The sequence below is a fragment of the Taudactylus pleione genome, unplaced genomic scaffold, assembly GCF_031769625.1.
Source record: "Taudactylus pleione unplaced genomic scaffold, aTauple2 ptg000556l, whole genome shotgun sequence".
NCBI lineage: Eukaryota > Metazoa > Chordata > Amphibia > Anura > Myobatrachidae > Taudactylus > Taudactylus pleione.
Genome location: NW_028284958.1, coordinates 24,064,773 through 24,086,645, shown reverse-complemented (window position 1 = coordinate 24,086,645; position 21,873 = coordinate 24,064,773). Strand labels below are relative to the sequence as shown.

General features: G+C 41.6%; 1 protein-coding gene across 1 annotated transcript in view; it reads right to left on the bottom strand.

The window, feature by feature from the left end:
- MAP2K5 (mitogen-activated protein kinase kinase 5) overlaps window positions 1-21,873 on the bottom strand; it is a 105,871-nt gene that overhangs the window by 39,704 nt on the left and 44,294 nt on the right. Inside the window, exons 9-13 of the mRNA XM_088452775.1 lie at window positions 17,967-18,006; window positions 10,432-10,500; window positions 10,265-10,346; window positions 5,002-5,063; window positions 2,841-2,889 (exon numbers count right to left, since the gene is read on the bottom strand). Of these exons, the coding sequence (XP_088308901.1) occupies window positions 2,841-2,889; window positions 5,002-5,063; window positions 10,265-10,346; window positions 10,432-10,500; window positions 17,967-18,006 (302 nt within the window). The remainder of the gene's footprint in view (window positions 1-2,840; window positions 2,890-5,001; window positions 5,064-10,264; window positions 10,347-10,431; window positions 10,501-17,966; window positions 18,007-21,873) is intronic.

Sequence of the window (21,873 nt, the reverse complement as noted above, 5' to 3'; positions counted from 1 at the left end):
TGCTATTAAAGACTTCGGACTGCGGCTAATTAGATAGCACGATAACCATTTTTGGAGAAAAGTTTAAACTGTTCGCTGAAAAACGGGTTATAGCGGCTAATTGGATACCCTCCCCCCCACCATAGACAGGTATACAGTAGGTCCAGCCATGGAACTGAAAACCAGGCGTACACAAGCTTGCTCGTATGTATAAGCTTAGAAACACAGGGCGGGCAGGGGGGTTGCTGGCCAAACGGAGGCGTTCCCAAAGGAACGCCTGCCATTTGGGGGCGGCCTCAGTAGTGTGCTTCCGGCTCTATTAGAGCCAAAAGCTCACTGGGACCGAGGTTGGGAGAAACTGATATAGATGGACACTTTTTTTATACCATAGTTTTATCTGTGCTCTGCCAGATAGTGCTGCAACAACTGGCTGTACAGATCAACTCCCCCATGTATTTATTACACTTCTGTAAGCATTTCAGAAGTGTGGGACGATGCATTGAACAATGCCATGCAGCTACATGCAGCATGTAACACCACATCGCGCTGTCGTACAGTTTGCATTGCATCATCGCACCATCGTATGATATGTACCCAAATAAGTGTCCAATCCCTGCAATTGAACAGTCCTTGTGTCTGGCAACCGGGAAGCACTTAGATTGGTTCCAAGCTGACACACTATGACCTATAGCTGTTGTCATCATAACAATTGCAGATATAATGGTAACGTATCTAGACTGTCAATGCAGGATGTAAGTGAAAGCCAAAGTACATAAAAGCAACGCCAATGGGTTCATGAGTAAAGTACAATAGAAAAATAGTACCACACACTTTTCAAAACACTGAGCTAAATAAAACACATCTAAGAAGGTTGGAGACATTCTGACAGTCAATTACATGGCTTCAGCGTATTCATTTCAATAGTGCAGTCAATTATTAACATTCATGTATATTTTGCATAATTGCATCAGTGTCTGTAATATGCAATAATGTAACCGCCTGGGAATGTGTGTGATTGGCTGCCTGGAGCTACCTCTCATACCAGTGCGTGTTCCTGAGCTAGTTCCTACCGTCTCATGTCTCCAGCTTCCTCTTATGGATAAACGTCTAACACTATGAGCATAAGGCCTGGGGACCACTGAGTACTTATGGGGTCTATGGGAAACGGGCTCCTGGAAGTGGAAAGAAGGAACAGCCATGGTCTAAGGGTTTATCCCAGGCTCTTTGGCATCATAATGTCATAGAAAATGAGTGACAATAGTTTCAGGGTCTTGAAAGAGACCATTTGTGGGGGAGATGAAGACTATTTTTAAGCCATTTTTTTAACTTTTTTTTTTTTACTTTTAGATCTTCCTCTTGGGGGGGATTGGATGTCAGTTAGAACAGGAGATGACCAAATCCAGGCTCCACTTTACCTTTGCAGCTTGTAGGCTAATACAGATGTAATGCTATTTTTATATCCCACCTGGCAGCAGATCACTATTATCAGTGATCTATTAAAGCAGCAATATAATGAAAAGATGGAGCAACTCTCCCCTGCTCAGACACAGCCATCCCTCATCCACAAGGAAGTCCCGGTAATGCTGACACCAAGTTACCGTGGTAGAAACGCGATATTCCCGATTCCGCATCTGGTTGCTTAGTGTCTGTATTGTACATACACCTGCTTTAGATTAGATGGTTCCTGGGCACATTGCTGGGATAAGAGCCAACAACTGGATTCCAGTACTAGATGATGGAGAGGCCCATAATCCGGGACCATTTTTATGCATAAAGTCATTTGGCAGTGATGAAGCCGTTAATGTGCCTATTTGTCTGCCAGCCACATATACTGGAGGATGCTTCAATACTTTTTTTGTATTCATCTATGTACACATTTTGAGCAAACGTTAATGGACTTGTGGTCCATAACAAAAATGCAGAAATAGACAAAACAAAAATATTATTGTAAAGTATGAATAGTAAGCCTGTGTCCCTTAATTAGAGGCTTATGCTGGGTACGATATATCGGTAGCGGATCAGTGGGTATATATATACCCGATAAGTCTACTAACAACATCGTTCACAGACATATATCGGAGCATCTAGATGTGTGTACAGGCAATCCACCGAACGCATGTGCACTGGCTGCAGGGACTAACACCGACATCAAAACTAGGTGGGCAACTTGAAATGCCCGCCCAGTTGTGAGGTCTGGCCCGATATATCAAGCGACCCATTGGTAAGTGTGTATAGCTTACCTAATCGGTCTGCGCAATGTCTTTTAAGTGTGTAACCAGCATTACTGTATCTGTCATATTTCTACTAAAGTCCCATCTATGATCCAGGTTACTGCCTTGGGTAAAGAAGATTGTCCAGCAAGCAACAATGTATGATACAAGAGAACTTTTACATTGTATCTGTTTTATTTTATCACACATGTTAAAGAGGCAAAACTAGTTAATTTCTGGTTTCATGGAATTTTCTTCACTATTAAGATATTGTCCGTGGCATTTCAAATCTAAATCATTCATTTTCATGAGTAGTTCTCATACTAGCTCAAATGCTTTTTCAAAAATGCCCACAGCAGCTCCTTGCCAAGTGTCCAAAGCATTCAATAAAAAACACTTCCTAAATAAAATGTATTATGTTCAATCAGACCCCATCACACAGAGCATTTTAATCGCCCGTTACAAGCTGTATTCTTGTAAAAAGTACTGCAATTCTCTTGCTTCTAGATAAATATTCGGCAAAGCTGGAAAACCAGTAGAGATAACAGTACTCCCACCTGTAAATCTCTTCAAAGTCTTCTATAAAAAAAAATCTAAAGAAGTATATATAAAATATCCAGAAATAACAGTAAAAGGAAAGATACTGCTCACCTCTGTGTAAGATCTTTAAACTCCAGAGGTATGTGAGGCCTTTCAACACCTGTTCAGAGACAACATTAAGCAATAACGTTATTAGGGCAAAGCTCTTTGGATATATAAGACCTTTCTAATTACAGATACAAAACACTATGGTATATAGAGCAGAAACTGCATCCAATGGCAACAGCACAGAGTTGCAAAACAATTACTGTTAACTGCAGAATTACTTGGTCTTACTTACAGGCTTCACATGAACCATATTTACACAGCTTAGTGTCTTTTGTTTTGGTTTTTTTAGAATACTTTGTACATTTTTTGATCAGCTACACATACTACATAGCATACAGGCTCTCTGTGACACTAGCTGACACTTGATAAGAGTTTCATTGTATATTTCTTTGAAATAATTATTTTAATGTGACATTTGATTATATAAGTGCAAACAGTGTGAAAAACAAACCGTTGGACCTGCAGACATTTATCCCAAAATGTGCTTGCAAATTAGCATTTTCCCAGATGTACTATTATTAGCAAAACAGGAGGATTAGGCAACTCACACGCCGACACAGAAACATAAAGATATCCCAAAGGTCTTGCCCTCTAATCTTTTAGTTATTGGAGTAATAGAGAGCATGCAGTTTTCATAAACCCCACAGGATAAATCTTCCATACACCAGAGAGAGGCACTACCTGCCACCATTGTACCACGCTACTAATCTTTATATTTGGATGTAATTCCCTCTCCCTGGGGAGTGTGAGTGGCAAATATTTAGTACTGCACAGTTTAGGGAATAAGTGGCACTCATCTCCTGAGATGTGACTACAAGTTACTGATATGAGTGGATTTCTTTTCTCTAGGAAGAGTATTACCCACTTATGGGCACAACTACTGTGCAGCTAGCACTACAAACAAACTGAAAGAGAGGAGTCACTAGAAGTATTCCTCTCTAAGCAACTTCACCCAGGTAGGGGTCTAGTGTGGCCTCTCTCTACTCTGATCTCCACCCTTATATCATCCTATGTACACTGAAACATCCATCTGACTAGATCGTCATGGTGTCTACCCAAGTCAGGAGCTACTATCAGCACAGAAACCACCGCTGAGCTCTCCTGTGCCTTCAGATAATGTAACCTGCTTCTGTTTAAGTTGTGAATGTAAGTTAAGGGGGAAGGGTTATTGGATACGGGTCCAATGCACAGGAGAGTAGTAAAGTAGTACTATGTCAAATGAAAATGAAATTCCCTAAATACGAATAATTTATTAGCAGGGTGCTCCCAAGGAGTAAGAAGTGTATGCAGAAAAAGAGGAGAACAAAGTCCGCCAGTAAAGTAGGGCCCACCTATCTATCAATGAAATGATGATTATAATTACATGGACTACTACAGGGCTGTGGTGATATTTTTAAGTTATGTGTCTTTTCACTCAGGTTGTATTTACATTTTGTCATATTTTCGCCTCTTTTCACCCATCCGGGTACACAGCATTAGCACTTAAACACTTTAGTCAATGTTTTTTATCCTATTATTATCACTGCTTTTTCAACTTGATACTTTTATGTTAAATCCTCTGACATATCTAGTGTATTTATTTAGCTTAGCTCATGTGCATATGTTATTTTGTAGCTGCTATAGTCCCCTTACATATTTTAAACTGGTTCTAATAAAGAAAACTTTTTATTTGCTAGATATGTTTGTGTATACTTTACTGGTATACTTTGTTCTCCACTTTTTTTCCATATCGGCGTAATGTAAAGTAAAGAGACTGAGGCTCGTGCACATATATAATTATGTCGGTTTTAAATTAGGGGTGGACATATAGTTTGGCAAATCAATTAGCGACAATCAGCGGCTACATTCAATCACTGCTTATTAATGTATCCCTACAAAGCAGGTTATCCTATGTAGTGCAATGAAAAATCTGAGATGTTGACAGGCAGATAAATAGTCACAATGCCGGCACCTTGCAGCATACAGCATACTGCCCTGTTTAATCCATTAAATGTAGGGCATCCATCCAATATCATGATGCACCCCATTTAAATGGTACTGGTTTGATTACAGCAGAACTCCAGCTTATGAAACAATTTACCATTAAACCTCCCTTCTCCCATCAAACAGAACCATGGAGGTCTGATGACTGTCATAAACATGGACATAAGAAATAGACACTCACTGCAACCGAAATCCTGCCCAGCACCTGCTCTGGAACCTTCCTGTAAACATCCAGTGATCCTCCTATGTGACAAGAAAAAAATACATATATGTGGATATGTAAAAAACACAATGATCAGTACCTTATGATCACGTTCTATGTAATACACATACAACATAATAATAAAAAATTCTACTTTGTAATGGCGTGCGCCAAATAAGTAACACTGTCCCAAACCAGTAAATAGAGAAGGTGCCACTTTACTTCTGTACCATAGGAAGAAAATATATAACTATTAATGAATAATTAGAAAGGATATTACTGACACCCTGCCACTGGCTGCATGGCATTTCATCTGTAAAAAAATATAATGTGTATGCACCCCAGGTTATATACCAATGTGTGAGGACATCAGGGGATCATTTATACATCATTTTTTCAGTTAACATTTTATTCTTTTTGAACAGACACACTATGAGAAAACACAGTGAACCAAAGGCTTTGAAAAGCTGACGTTTAATAAATAAACCCACGTAGTTTATAGGAGTCATTCCATTTAAGTTGCGAGTTTCAAACTAGCTGGTTTGGATTCGCACCCTTGCGCTGTTTGAGTTTGGTAAGCAGAAATGTTGCAATCCAATTAGGATACATTGTGTCTTTTTTTGTGCCACACCATTGGCTGAGGCGAGTGGTGGGAATTGTATGAGGATCCCTGCCCGGCACAATTTTGGCCTTTGTTCTGCTACAAGAAGGCTGTGCAGGCATGCAGAGATTGCCATTTGAAGATCTGTCGCGCTCCTGGCTCCTGGGACTGGACAGCCTAACTTCTAGCTTCTTCCTCAGCTTTGCTCATAATCCACCTTGGGTCATCTCTGAAAACTGGAGATGTAATATACTCTTCAGACTCACACATTACTGTTTCACACACCCAACAAATTATACAGACACATCTAAATAAATTCACTGACACAACTAGTTAGAGACATGGCTAGGCAGCATAGTCTGTTTTTCACAGGAACCAAATGAAGAGCAGGAGAGGCCAGAAACATCAGCCTCCGATGAAGTAGAAGAATACAGACCACCGCCTTCTGATTCCAGGAAAAAGAAAAATAAGTTTCTTGTCTATGGCAAGTTAATCTGTTCATTTTTCTGAGCAAAAGTAGGTAGAATTTATAGGCAAAATCATATTTTAGGGTAAATACATGAGTTGTGTTATAAAGAGAAGATTTATATCCTTAGACAATAGGTCTTACTTTTGTTAGTTTGTGTTGAGGAAGCTTCCAGGATTCTTTTGTTGCAGTTGTAGACCAGTACAGAATATTACAATTTATTTTTTTGGGGTTGTTTGTATAGCTGTTTTTTTGTTTAATGATGAAGTAGTGGAGACTTGTACTTGGTAGATAGTTTAGCGATTATTTTTCAAAATGCAATGTTCGTTGTGTTATTGCAGGCTTCAAAAAACAAACACATGCTGGCTTAGGGTGTGGCCACCAATATCATCTATATGCTGATGACACTCAAATCTACCTCTTTACCCCTGACCACTAACCTCTCTCCTCATTCATATCTCCAACTGTCTCTCTGCTATTTCTGACTGGATGTCACAGTGCTTTCTTAAACTTAATATGTCTAAGACTAAGCTGATCATCTTCCCACCCTCCCGCATAATTTCACCTTCCACACTTCATTATATATTGACGGCACACCATTTTCTCTAGCCCCCCAAGTGCATTGTCCTTCACTCCTTCCTCTCCTTCAAACAACACATTCAGCACCTCTCGTAGTCCTGCCATTTCCATCTCAGAAATATATCCAGGGTCAGACCCTCTCTCACCCTGGACGCTACTAAGACCCTAATCCACTCACTGGTCATCTCCAAGTTGGACTACTTTGACCTCCTCCTATCTGGCCTCCCTGTTTCCTGAATCTATCCACTCCAATCTGTCCTCAATGCTGCTGCCCAGTTCAGCTTCCTCTCCAAACGTTCTACATCTGCCTCTCCTCTCCTACAAGCCCTACACTGCCCCCCCTGCCCCTTCAGAACCGAATTCAAGTTTCTTGCACTCACTTACAAAGCCCTCACCCAAATACCATAATAATGTGTGTACTTCAGTTTTTGGAAGACTACAAAGAGGTACTCTGTATCCCTTGGAGGGTGTGTGTTCATGGCCACAGGTGTGTACAGTATCTACCATTCAAGGGCGTAAGTTCATACCAGGAGTACGGAGGTGATGATAGTTGATGTCGACACCCCCCCATGGCTCGCATTCAATATAAACACACCAATCCCAGTTGCACTCAGACACACACTCACCCTAAACCGCATTCACTACCAACATCTCAGCAGCACCCTGTCACGCCCCCACATTCACTGCCAGCACCCGAGATGCACCCAGACACACTCGCCTCCACCAATTAACTACCAATACCCCGGTACACACACACTTGTTCACCATTTTATTACTCACTCAAATCCATATGGAATGGTCGTCTTCACTACATGTAGGAATCTTGGCAAAAACAAACCATATAGAGGGTGCACTACTACAAGGTCCCATCACTTATGACCATTTACTGCAAAATGAAAGTATTGGAACACTCTGAATGGCCAGAGTACGGCTGTTCCCATGTTCTGCATAAAGATTATGACAGGCTTACTTACTTGCAATTAGGTTTGAAGTAAAAAAAAAAACATTTGCAATACAGAGGTTATAATATTTCTTCTGTGTGAAAGTAGCAAACATGAATTCACTCACAAATTCATATAATATAGTCACAAGCAAACAGCCAACCATTAGCAACCATCATCATCGTCAGTGTTTATCAGGCACCACACATGATACGGCTGCTAATAGGCGTATCTGCATCTCCGCCAGTTGGAAATTACATGAACGTATCCTTACTGTACTCAGATTTAATTGTCACACCGCTTCCCTACCCTTTCCGACTCTCCAAGTGTCAGGAGGGGCGAGTGTCAGATCTGCATAAGGACATGGAGATGCATTTTCAAACAATCCTTAAGGCTAGATAAAAAGTGACAGGTAGTCAGCGTTTAGGGGAGGTAACGGGGGCTGGTTAGAAACACGCAGGCGTGTCTGACCACTTTCTGGGCATGCCATAGTAAGCCTCTGCGAATTTGCTCACAGCTGCAGAGGCCCCATTGTGTTAGGAAAGCAGTTCTGCCTGAGACAGCATAAACTTATTTAGAAGTTCGATGCGCGAAATTTCTGCTCTTGTACATAAACGGCAGATGCGAGACGCTGGAGTTGGGCGTATCAGTGCATAAGACAACAGCTAAGTCATTAGCATATTTTCGCATGTCCACTGAATATGGAATCGCAGTTGCGACGGCATTTGAGTCAATCTCTGAATCAGGCCAAAATGAACAATAATGCAATTCTCACAGAATCCTAAAATTTGATAACCTCTCGTGACAAATAACACAATGAATTTTACGTTGTTGTTATTTATTCAACAAAGAACGGCCCATCATTGCATAATTGCATGGCATGTAGGTCTACATTTTGCAGCAGTAACTTGAAGTAATATTTTTCTGTATGACTCCATCAGACTCTTACACCATATTTCTGCAATTATGGCCCATTATTTTAAGTTCCTGACACAGCATCTCAAGGTGTTTGATTTATTATTTTTCATCCAGTCAGTTATAGATTTGCTGGTAATTTTAGGATTATTTTTCTTTCCTTGAGATCCAATTTTGGCAAAGCCTCAGTTGTCATACAGATGGCCTCATTTTCCTCTAGGATACCTGGTGGACTCAATATTTATAAAGCACCCAGGCCACGTAGCTGCAACACCCAAAATAATTAACCCTCCACAACTCTGCTTGATGGTTGTTCTAATGTTTTTGTGGTTTTACATGGAGATGAGGATTGGTTCTTGCCAAACACAAACGTTGTGCAAAACTCCACTTTGATCTGGTCTAGGTTTCATTTAGAATAAACTTTGTAAATTTAAGTCATTCAGCAATGTCTTTTGAGAGAAAGGGCTTCTACTGGCTACCTTCTGAGTAAGAATGCAGATATCGTCGCCCAACCTACTTGCATTTTTTCTGCAATAGAAATCAAATATTGTACGGGAATCTCCAACACTGTTGCAGAAGGTACCACAAATGTGCTTGTAGGTTGATTTGCTTTCATCCTTCTGTTCGGCTCATCCCAAACCAATTCGGTGGGGTTCAGGTCTGGAGACTGTGCTGGTCATTCCATGATTTGAAGCCTACTGTATCGTTGCTTTCCTTGAAAGTAGTTCTGACAAAGCCTGGAGGGTTGTTTTGGGTCATTCATTTGATGTAGGATGAATCCGTAACCAATTAGGCATAGATCAGAAAGTACTGCATAGTGCTGTCAAATGATGTGGTATCCCATTTGGTTCAGGGTGCAAGTTGCCGACTCAGGGAGCCCCAGATAATCACCCTTCCTCCTCCATGTTTGACAGTTTGTGTCACAAGGGTTTATTTACTAAGCAACAGGTTATAAAACTAAACATACATTTTACTTATTAAGTTTTCAAAACACCTCCAAATTTCCAGCAGAAGCCACCACTTAACGGCCAGAAAGGCAATAATTTTAAAAGCAAAACATCGGGCGTTTTTGTAAATAAGCTCCAGACACTGAGGAATCATCCTTTCACCTATTTGACAGCGTACAAAAAAACCTGCGTGATGAACCAGAGATATAAAATTTGGTTTGGCGGTCCAGAAAACATTATTCCAGTCTATTATAGTAGAAATTAATCCAGTATACAGGAGTAGACATTAATTCAGTATACAGTAGTCCACTGGTGGTGCTTCATGGCCCAAGAAAGCATTTATGTCATTGCTGCAGAACAGATGTAAGTTCTTAACGCATTACTTGTTCCCATAAAAAAAAATAATGAAATTTACATTATTTTTCAGTAAACTTTTTCATTCAACCTCTAGAAATTTACTGGTTACCCATGTACCACTTAAGGTAATTAATTGGACTGAAATTGCTTAAACTTCATTAAAAACTGGAAGAGAGAGAGAGAGAGAGAGAGAGAGAGCTGTAGGTAATATTTAAAAAACAGTGTACTTTCTTTTTCATATAACTACACGGAAGTTCTGCTTTGCTTTGGAGTGTGAAATGATTAAATGGACTACTACTATTTGTTTTGGTGAAGGAGTGATGTGTTTTATATTAGATTGCTAGTCGTGCTCTTAATGTTGCTGCATACAGAAAGGCACCACATAAAGTTCTACAGTGCACATATATAGCCAGATTCCTAGCACCTCTAAACTCACCATCCATGAATTCTGTACAGATAGAAATCCGATTCTCCGCAAAAAACGCACCATAAAAACCGATTATGTATGAAGAGTCACACTGTAAACAAGAGGAAAAGTGGCGCTGTCAAAAAGCTGTGTGTTGTGACAACAATTCCCAAAACAGTGGCGCCAAGCTCACGCACCTTGTACAGAATCTCCAGCTCTGACATAATCTGTCTCTGCAGCTCCACAGTAATGTCTAACGGAATGACCTACGGAGAACAGACACAAAACACTTGTCACTGATTGATATTGTGTGTTCAGCTTGCCACAGATAGCAGCGGCACACTCTGTCTCCAGCCCCGAAACAAGCAAAGTCTTGTGCTCTCAAACTGGAACAAGTGTACCCTTCTCCACTTGCTGATCATACGCAGCTGTAAAATATATTAAGTGAGACACTGCGATAGTAAATATTATACAGCCCCACATCCAACTCTCAGTCTGCATGATAAAGGCGATACAATTCTGAGCGAGACTTGATCTTACAAGTGACAACAGCTGCATATGTGCAAGCAAATTATTTGGAAACAGTGCTTGATACGTTTCATGAACTGGAACATACTTGGAAACATGGGTGACATCTCATATACATGTAATATCCAGGAATTGTGCTTTGAAGGTTCCTTCAAAAAGATACGATTTTATTCCAAATGATTACCTTCTACTGACCAAACATTCCATTAACATAACTGTGAAAAAGTGCAATGAGGATGTGATCTTTACATTAAGAATCAGCCAAGATTTGAGTAGGTATCTAAATGAACTCTGTTTTCTCGATTCTAATTTTCTAACACTGACGTCACACAAAAATAAATAAATTATAAATTAACTCGTTGAGGATGGTCAACAGGTGCGTCACAACACTGAAAGGTCGGAAGCCAGAGCCATATGGTAAGGTGCACTAAAATCCACATTAAGGCTGGGGGGGCGCGGAAATTAAGTATGTCTTACAAGTGTTTCATAGCTATATAGGGAAGCCAATCGCACCCCATTTTTGCAATCCCGGGATTGAATTGTACAAATATATCCTTCCTTCCGACCCTGCTTTACTTCTCCCTTGTCGTTCCCCCTACCCCCGGCATTGCTCTCCCTCGTCCCCTTACCTATCACTTATCTTAGTCATTCAGCAATGGTCAGAAGGGGCTTCTCTTGTCGGCGGGCGTGTTGTCCGGTCCCCTACCAGGCCCAGCTGCAGTAGAAGAGCTGGAGTCCTGTGATGCAGCTGCTCTCAGTCATTGATTGGCTGGTAGATGTCAAAGCGCAGTGCGCTCCCCAGCCTATCAGTGACTCTGAGCAACTGCATCATTGGACTCCGTCCATTCTGCAGGAAGCTGGTAGAGCCTGAGAGGTTCAAATAATGTGACCAAAACCTAGAAAATAAGTATTATTCCACTGCCCTCGGCCCAATCCACAGTGTATTTTCAATCCCATAATATTCGGGATTTAATGATTATAATCCCTGATAATTTTGCATCTCAAAAACGACTGGGATCCAGAGATTGGCTTCCTACCACTATACAGTGAAGCTTCTGGTTTTGCTAGTTATATGCTTTTGCCAAATATTCTGCTGCAGCCATGATGCCTGTAAATTATACACATGTTGGTCAAAATTTACTAAGCGGCGGTTTGACTGCGGTTTCTATTCTACCCTAAACCCCGGGGGTTTGGTGGCGGTTTCTATTCTATTCTAAACCCCGGGGGTTTGGTGGCGGTTTCTAAATGACAGCCCTGTTCTATTCTATTCTAAAATGTGTTTTGACTGTGGTTTGGCAGCGGTTTTGCTTTCTGCAGATTTACTAAGGCCAAAACCGCTGCAAAACTGCCATCAAAACACATTTTAGAATAGAATAGAGCAGGGCTGTCATTTAGAAACCGCCACCAAACCGCCGGGGTTTAGAATAGAATAAAAACCGCCATCAAACCGCCGCTTAGTAAATTTTGCCCGTTGTCTCTCTCTGTCACATCCAGAAGCCATAGTGCCTGGCAGTTATGTTAGAATTCTTCACCAACCCTACATTTATATAGAAGATCCAAAATGTCTACAAAACACATAAAAGCACGGGGGAGAACTGGCATCTTGCAAATCTATTTGAGTGACACTGGTGGGTGGCAGGTGGCACTATCCTGTTACAATAGGACAACAGTGGGTTTGTGAAAGGCCACCATATAACCTGCGACAGCTCTTCCCTATAAACTCATTATATCAAACAGGCCTTGGTGACTGTCAATCATTTATGCACATATCATTATATCACTCACCAAACACGTATAAACACCCATACAACCTGACTGGGTATGATCTAGGCTTTTAGTGTGGACACTGTATCGCTTGCTGTGTAATAGAGTTCCCTCTGGCACTAACAGGGAAAAAAATATATACAGAAAGTGTCTTGACGTGCATCTTATACAATGCACTCGTATATCTGTGCAGCCGTCAGAACAGACATATAAATTAAGATTTATGTGTAGCAGGGGGAGGAATATAGACAGAGGATATGCGAAGGCATAAATTAAATTTCAGAACGCTGGCATCAAAAGAAATAGAATAAGACGCAACCTGTTTCAATCACAAGCTTGCTTTAGGGTTATTTATAAACGCTCTGACTAATCCAGCTTGTAACTGTAATATAGAACTGCCAAGAGAAATTTAAAACACACTTTCCCAAATCAATAGTCATTTGCCAACTCCACTCACTTACATTTTTCAGTGCAGAAAAACTTGGGAAAAAAAAAAATAATTTGCTGCTACATCATAGCAATTTTACTCAATTAAAGTGTGAGAGGCATTTAACCTGTGTCAGGTGCAGCCAAGGGAGGAACGTACCCTGGGGACAGGTCAAACTGCTGTGTAAGGAGGGGAGGGGGGCTGGCTCCCATAGGAAATAGCCTGGTTATGTTATTTGAAGGGGGTAGCAATAGAACAATGGTTAGCGAATGCTCTGTGATACTGTGCTTTTCTGCAATGGATCAGAACCACGAGTAAACTATTACACAACACGTAGATTACTGTCATATAGGCAGAGAGGATAATAAGAATTAGATCCAGGGGGAGATCTTGTTAAAAGTAAATCTGTAATCAGATTCCTTGATTTAAAATGAATTAGATGAAACTGAAGAGCTAATATATACAATTATGTATGAAGAGACCTCAGTTTTGAATTGCATAATTGAAGACAATTAGCCTAGAGCTTGGCATCTATGTATCAACACACTTCAGATTGGATAGTTTGCTGATGAACTGTCTGTCACATAAAAGGACCTTATTATGAAGGTTAAAAACACACAAATAGAACTCGCTAATAATAATACATTTGCAGTGGGCAGCAACGGCGCGCCTACATTGTGCGCTCTATTTTGACGCGACATAAAATTTGACATGCCAAGTGTCATTGATTTTATGTCACAAGTCCGAGAGATGGCTCAGTCCGTCTCTCTACCTGTGAGGGGCCAGGAGGTGAGCAGTCACATAAACCAGGGGGATCTCAGGTGCCAGTGATTCATTTATTTGTGTGCTCTGTTTGACTTAGCTGCAAACTCTTACAATATACATTCTAACTAAAGCAATTTATCACAGGCTGTCAGAGCAGGCCTTGTGCAGAAAGTGCACCAGAGACAAGAGAGCCGCACAGCAAACATTGCAGGTCAAATTAGGCTGATGTTCAGTTTTAATTCACTTAATCACCAGCGACATAATTGTCTGCTACAGTAAGTAAACCACTGCAGGGCATAAGATGGGATTACACGTCCACGTGAAAAGGGTTATCCGCCTTCTCATCCCTCATATGCAGGAGGGGTGAGGTACACAGTGAGATACATGTTCCGTCTACGCACACAGTTTACCTAATACATTTGCAAGCATACACTAAAAGTGAGAGGGCCTTACATACAGGCTAATAATCATGGGATGGGGAGGACGTGGGAGTGTTTAGGGAAAATATACATGGCTATCCATGACTTTTATTTAGAAAAGCTCTGCATAGAAATTCATAGAGATCCCGATCAATGAATTAAAGAGAAATGAAGAGGTTACCATTAATGGTGTTATCATTAATCAGCATTGCAGTGTACATACAAATGGACTCTTTTGGACTCAAATCCCTTTGCCCCTTTCATGCTGCTCCACTAGCATATGGATTTGTATGGAAAAGATCATCTATGGCACTGGTCGGGGAACAGGGGTAAATGACCCCAAATGGGGTAAAAATGAAATTCCTGCGGAAAATGGACGGAGAGTCGGGCATGCATATTAATCATTGCATGCCCGGCTGTCCGTACATTACCCCCAGGAATGGAGGTCACTGGCGCCAGTGTTCTCCAGCCCGGCGCCGCAGGGAGGCTCTGAGCCGGATGCCCGCTGAGATGTTATTACCAGCGGGCGCCCGACGCCTTCCATGCAGCGCCGCGTTAGCCGGAGGCTGGAGTTCTCTTCTGAACTCCAGCTTCCGGCTCTCCCCATGCGCACTATGGGAGAGACATCATGACGTCTCTCCCATAGTTCCGAGGAGCAGCCGGGAGGACAGGATGGCGGAGGATGCAGGAGCGGGGATTAAGGTGTTTTTTTCTTTTTTTCTTTGTACAAGCGGCACTACTAATGGGGCATTATATGGGGGCACTTCTAAAGAGGCAAAATATGGGGGCACAGCTACAGGGGCATTATATGGGGGCACAGCTACAGGGGCATTATATGGGGGCTCTACTACAGGGGCCCTATATGAGGGCACTACTACAGGGGCCCTATATGAGGGCACTACTACAGGGGCCCTATATGTGGGCGCTACTACAGGGGCATTATATGTGGGCATAACTACGGGGGCACTACTACAGGGGCATTATATGGAGGCTCTACTACAGGGGCCCTATATGAGGGCACTACATGAGGGCACTACTACAGGGGCCCTATATGTGGGCGCTACTACAGGGGCATTATATGGGGGCATAACTACGGGGGCACTACTATATGATTTTCTTCCCTTCAAATCAAGGGGGTAACGTCGGCGTATCTAAATATATTTTGGGGTAAAAGGTAAAAAAAAGTTCCCTGACCCCTGATCTATAGTCTTAAAATGTGTCTGGTTCTTAAAGTCTATGGGGTCGATTCAGACCCGGACGCTAAGCTGCGCTCTCTCGCAGCCAAAATGGGCAAATTCCCCGATCGCACTGTCTAGGGTAAGGACGCCCTCTATGTCTTAGAGAGCGACGGCAGAGTGTGCGCACGCCGGTATAAAGACGCCCACTTTTCTTTCTAAACACACGTCATCTCCAGGAAGTGTATGATTAATCAGAACCATCGAGAGCCATCGGTGCTGCATGCAGCCCTTGAGGTAGACCCTACCCACAGCAAGCACTGCGATCATTGCAGGCTGAAATACAACCAAGTGACGTGTACAATGAAGCTTCTTTGCTAATTATACACACCCATAAGACGCCGTTTTGACGCCCAGACACGCCTTCGTTCGCAGCACCACTCCCCCGTTCACAAGCACCTTCCCCTGTTACCACCCACAAACGGCAGGGGGTTGGGGGAGGTTTAGGTTTATAGTCTCCCGGGGGAGGAGGGTTAGGCTAGAGGAAGGGGGAGTTAGGGCAGGCACCCCCAGGGAGGGAGGTTAGGCACCCCACCGGGGGGTTAGGTTTAGGCACCCCTGGGGGGAAGTTAGGGTTAGGCACTAGGGGGGGGGGGATGTTATGGTTAGGCACCCCTACAGGAGGGTTAGGGTTATTGATAGTCTTTATACTTACCCTGATCGGGATCTCCATATGACGGCCTTCCGGCGTCGATATTTCATCCGCCGGGCTGACGTCCGGCAGTATAACATACTGATTCCAATTATATATATTTGTACAAAGAAGACTGCAGTGTATGCAGATAAATGGTGAGAAGTTTACAAACATTAAAACTATTAATCTCTAATCAAATCTCTAAAATTTGTTCTGCTCCCACACTAGTCAGGAGCTGGGGTGGGAGATTGCAGTTAGGCAGCAGTGGGGGGATCTTACGGCTGGAATGCAAAAGGATGGAGGGACAGTTAGAGTTGCAAATGGAAGGGTTCTACCTTTAAGCAATGACTTTGTTCAAATTCGAACAATTACTTATCCAGCAAAGGAGATACAAGCAATTGTCTGAGAAGTAGCAGAGACGCGTGTGTAGGTCTCTAAGGGGTCTAATTACTAAGCAGTGTTAGGAGACAGAGTGAAAAGTGATAAGGTGCCAGCCAATCAGCTCCCAACTGTCATTTTTCAAACACAGCCTGTGAGATGACAGTTAGGAGCTGATTGGCTGGCACCTTATCACTTTTCACTCTGTCGCCTAACACTGCTTAGTAATTAGACCCTAAGTGCCATAAGACTGATCTAAACCAACACAGTTTTAAGGGTCTCATTTTGGCCATTTCAAATGTTGGCAGGTTGCTGAAATGGAGACTGAGCACATACAAGTCACAAGCCAGAAATACACTTCTCACCACGGTCATGGTGTTGTAGAGGCAAACTTTCCTATGCCATTTCCTCCAAATTTATTCAGCTTATGAAACTGCAGGGATACACTTGTATTGACTTCTAAAAGTGCCTGTATGGCTCCTTAATGTACAGTGGCACCAACCAGAGGTGTATTAAGAGAGGATGGGGCATGTGTGCAGTCTCCGTCCTGGGCCCCCTCCTCTCTCTCCGGTGGCCTGCAGCGCTCTGAGCGCAGTGCCGCATCAGTATACTCTGGGCACTTGTCTGTGCCCAGAGTCTACTGCGCATGCGCAAGTCACTGAGAAAATGGCACGGAAGCCATTTTAACTGCGATTTCCCAACAAAACGCCGGGAAAATGGCCCCGACGGTCATTTTCCTGGCCATTTCACAGCGCTGATAGCGCCGACGTGGGACTCCAGAGAGGTAAGTATTAAAAATATAGGTGCAAGAACAGGGTGAGCGGTGTGAGCCCCCCTGGACCAAGGGGCCCGTGTGCCCCGCATACCCTGCACCAACCTGGTATATTATAACGTGCTTTAGAGCTTTTCAGTGTTTGTTGCTATGTATAGCGTACTGTGGGCCTGATTCAAAGACGGACGCAATGACGATTTTTATGCAGACCGAGCGATTGTTTGCCATTGCGCATGTGTGTAAACCGCACTGCGAACTCACAGCAATTGGTTTGCGATTACACCCTCACCAAGGATCCATTTGCAAAGTGAGTGACAGGTAGCCAGCATTTGGGGGAGGTAACGGGGAGAAGGAGGGTGGCTAGGCAAACGCAGGTGTGTCTGTCCATTTAAATACGGTTCCATAGGCGTGCATAAATTAGGCATTGGGATCTCTTTAGCAGCATGAGAGCACACGGCGTGTAAGGAGGGATGCAGAGTTTGCGGCTAGTAAGACTGACCGCATATGAAGCGTGGCTGCCAGCTGTACGTCGTTGGTACAGATGTTTACGCTGGCGCACGTACGGATGAGGAGGCAGCAGTGGGTGCCCCTATGCTCGGCTGTGCTTTGGAAGGCATTAGCATATGCTAGCAACTGCGAACCGTGAGAGAATGCAGTTGCGATTGTATTAGCGTACAATTCTGAATCAGGCCCTGTGTTTTATTATAATTTCTATCACCAATGTGCTAGTATGCATCTGTGAACGTAAGTAAACTTGCATTCATGTTATGTAGGGCAGGATTCTGGTATAGAGAGAGAAGGAGGACATACCTTCACTGCTAGGATCTTCCCGCTCGGAACGTGGTACGCTCTGTAAAGAAACGCAGATTAGTGTTGGGGTTTGTACTCATCAGTGTCAAAAGCATAAAAAAAAAAAATCTTGTACTTTGCCCTGTAACAGAGCATTAATTAACAGGTCTCAAAGCTTCCCTGCAGCATAGTGAACTAGGTACTTAAAGAGCATTCCCATAGAACGCCACCGTATTTTACATACCATTAATACTTCTACCTGCTGTAGGCAACGTCACAATTGAAGCAAAACGAAGCAAATGCTTATCAGGAAGTGTGAATGGGTACATTGCTTTATTTATTTTTTAAACTATTACTTGAATCCAAAGCCCATTTAATTTATCTTAAAAACGTTAATGAAATGCTTGAGATTAGTGCCTGTGAATGCCACACACTTGCAGATGCACAGAGTAGGTACACACTGGGCCTGGTTTTATAGGGAGGTGAGAATACAGGTTTCACTTTTGAAGCAAAATGAATGAAAATAAGCGGGTGGAGTATGGGCATTACCAGCAGAAAGGAGCGCCATGTCCCCTTCTGCATAGGAAGGAAAGCCACCATCAATGCTCAGTCTCCACCTGTTTATTTCTTTTTATTACATTTATATTTCCACTATGCAAAAATAATTGAATATTGCTCCAGGTCTGAGCTGGAGGAAATCCCATTCTATACTTTAACAAGGCACATTGTACATCATCCCAAATAAACACAGACTGTGTGAAGACAGATTTCTGAGCATTCTTATTAATACATAGATATTTCAAGTACAATAATTAGCCCCCCATTCCCATTCCCGTGATCCTACGAGCAAGGAGATACTACAAAGGACGTTTGTTAGATCTGACCAGGATTAGCCAGGAGGGTCTCGGCTGAAGCGGTTTGGATAACAGCAGCACTTGTCCTGTCACCTCTTGTTTTATACTCTGGCTGAGTCCTGGTCAGGTTCTAAATTCATCAGGCTCTTTTCCCCCAGAAAGGATTTTAAGGGTATGTGCTCCCATGGCGGATGTCTATCACTCCACGTGGGTTTACTAATGGGACTCTAATAAAAAATGTATGGGGACATTCGGCACAAATACACTAGAATACCAGCAATATCACAGATGAAAATGTTACATCTAAACGAATAGATAGTCTTGTTCATATTAAGCAATTTTATTTTTTTGTCATTAAAGAACAGAGATCCTAGAACATCCAAAAATTCCTTTGTGCAGCAGCCCCCCTACCCACATAGAACGCTTGAGTCAATCTCCAAGACTCTAAATACAAACCCCTGAAGCTGAACATTACAATAACAAGTAGTATATCTAAATGACAACATAACATCTCTTTGTTCCTCTTTCATAAAATACCATGTAATAAAGGTTTCCATTTACTAAAAAAAAAAAAATAATAATAATAAAATATAATAATAATATAGTACTTCCTTTTCTAAAGAGATCAATCGAGTTCTAATTTTTCAATGGACAAAAGTTTTGGCAGTAATCCAAGTAGTTGTCAAACAAAACAGCAGTCAAATGTAATAGATCCGAACTTAGCATAACTGCAGATATTTTGTTGATTTCGCTACACGTTTTAATGCAGCAATTTTTTTTGAAAGTCAAAACCGGGAATGACTGTTCCTATAAAAAAAAAAAAAAAATGTACTGATACAAGTTATCAAGCAATGTTCACAGTGAAACTCCATTTGTGCAGAGCGCAAAGAGCAGAGATGTGGCCTAAATGTATGTGTATAATATATATATATATATATATATATATATATATATATACACACACACATATATACACACACAGTATATATACTGTGTGTATAATGTATAATATATATATATATATATATATTAGGGATGTGCAGGCTCGGATAGGTTCGAGTTTGCACGTGGAGTTCGGATTTTTCCCTCCAAAAAAACGGAACTCAGAACGAGGCAAAACGTAATCTTACATGGACGAACATCATCATTCCTGGTCTTTTGTCCAGGAATGATGATGTTCGTCCATGTAAGATGACGTTTTGCCTCGTTCTGAGTTCCGTTTTTTTGGAGGGAAAAATCCGAACTCCACGTGCAAACTCGAACCTATCCGAGCCTGCACATCCCTAATATATATATATATATATACATACATACATACATACATACACACATATATACAGGTTGAGTCTCCCATATCCAAATATTCCGAATTACGGAATAATTTTGGCATGACTGAGATAATAAAACCTTTGATTTTTGATGGTTCAATGTACACATACTTTGTCTAAGGCACAAATTATTAAAAATATGGTATAAAATTACCTTCAGGCTGTGTGTATAGGGTGTAAATGAAACATAAATTTATTTCATGTATGTACACAAACTTTGCTTGAGCCACAAAATTATTGAAAATATTGTATAAAATGACCTGCAGGCTATGTGTATAAGGTGCATATAACACATATATGCATTCTGTGTGTATATTGGGGTCCCATTCCCAAGATATTTCATTATGATATGCAATTATTCCAAAATACGGAATATTCCGTTATCCAAAATACCCCTGGTCCCAAGCATTTTGGATATGGGAGACTCAACCTGTATATGCATTTCATGTGAAAAGTGCAGTCCCACATACTTTATTTTTATTTTATAGACTCATACTTGTACATTTTCAACATGAAGCTGTCACTTTCCAGTTCCCTATAACTGGGCCCTGCATTAGCTCAGAAGATTAAACCACTGGCCTCAGGAGAGTGGACAGCACCTCCAGAACCCCACACACCGCTGTTGTTCCACCACTGGTGGTAAAATGATCTAAGTAAGTAGGGTTACAGGCATTCTTGAGGAGTAGCCTTGTGTCAGATAACTATTCCAGGGTATAAAACCTATACATTGTTTTGAACCAAAATTTTTTAAAAAAGTATAAAATGTATAATTTCTTCATGTAATCCCATTCGCTAAGAGAAACTACATCTAGTTTCAAAAACAAAGCGTATAACGCTATAACGAAAACCCAAAGCACTGGGCAAATAATATTAATTCTTAAACTGTATTACATCCAAAAAATAAAATAAAACTAGATAATCACCAAAGCATATCTGTGTTGATACTTTTGTGATCATTCGTTTCTTGGAGCTTGCAGGTTATTTAATAAAAGCTAACTTTTGCTTAAAATGTCTCTACATTTCCATTGCTCTGCAAATGGTTTGGGTCCATCTTAGGAGCTTTTAATACAGTTTCCGCCTTGTGGCGCTATCCAGTCAGTCACACTTTTTTTTCCCCCCAGGAAACCCAGCTAGCAAACATGGCACATTTCAGTCCTCAAGCAGCAAATGGCTGTTATTTAACATGGTCTTTTTTAAGCATGCATGGTTAATGTGTCTTTAGAATTCATTTACAGACAAGGAAGCGATGTGAAAGCACTTTACCTAGAGATCACTCACCATCTGATCTTAAATAAGATAAGAGATTTACATCATGCATCTAGTTAACAAAGTAACATTAATTAAAAAAAACAAACAAACAAACACTATAACACTAATGGATGCCTTACATTACTTATCAATCAAAATGACTTATTTTTTTGTCTCTTAAAACTATACTGGTATAATATTTTGAAACGTTCCCTTGCTTTTCAGCACCTTAGGCCACCAGCACAACCATGCCATCTAATTCGGGGAGCCCACGACAATCCATAAGATATCTCAGAACACAAATCAGAACCACAGCAGTTATTGGAAGACTATGAACTTATCCCTACATCAGGGGTATTCAACATGCGGTTCTCAGGCTGCGGTGGAACTAGACATCCCAGCATGCACTGCAAGTTTTAGCATGCCCTTATAGCATATCTGTGGCAGGGTATGCTGGTATGTGTAGTTCCTCATTAGTTGGAGGGCCGTATGTTGAAT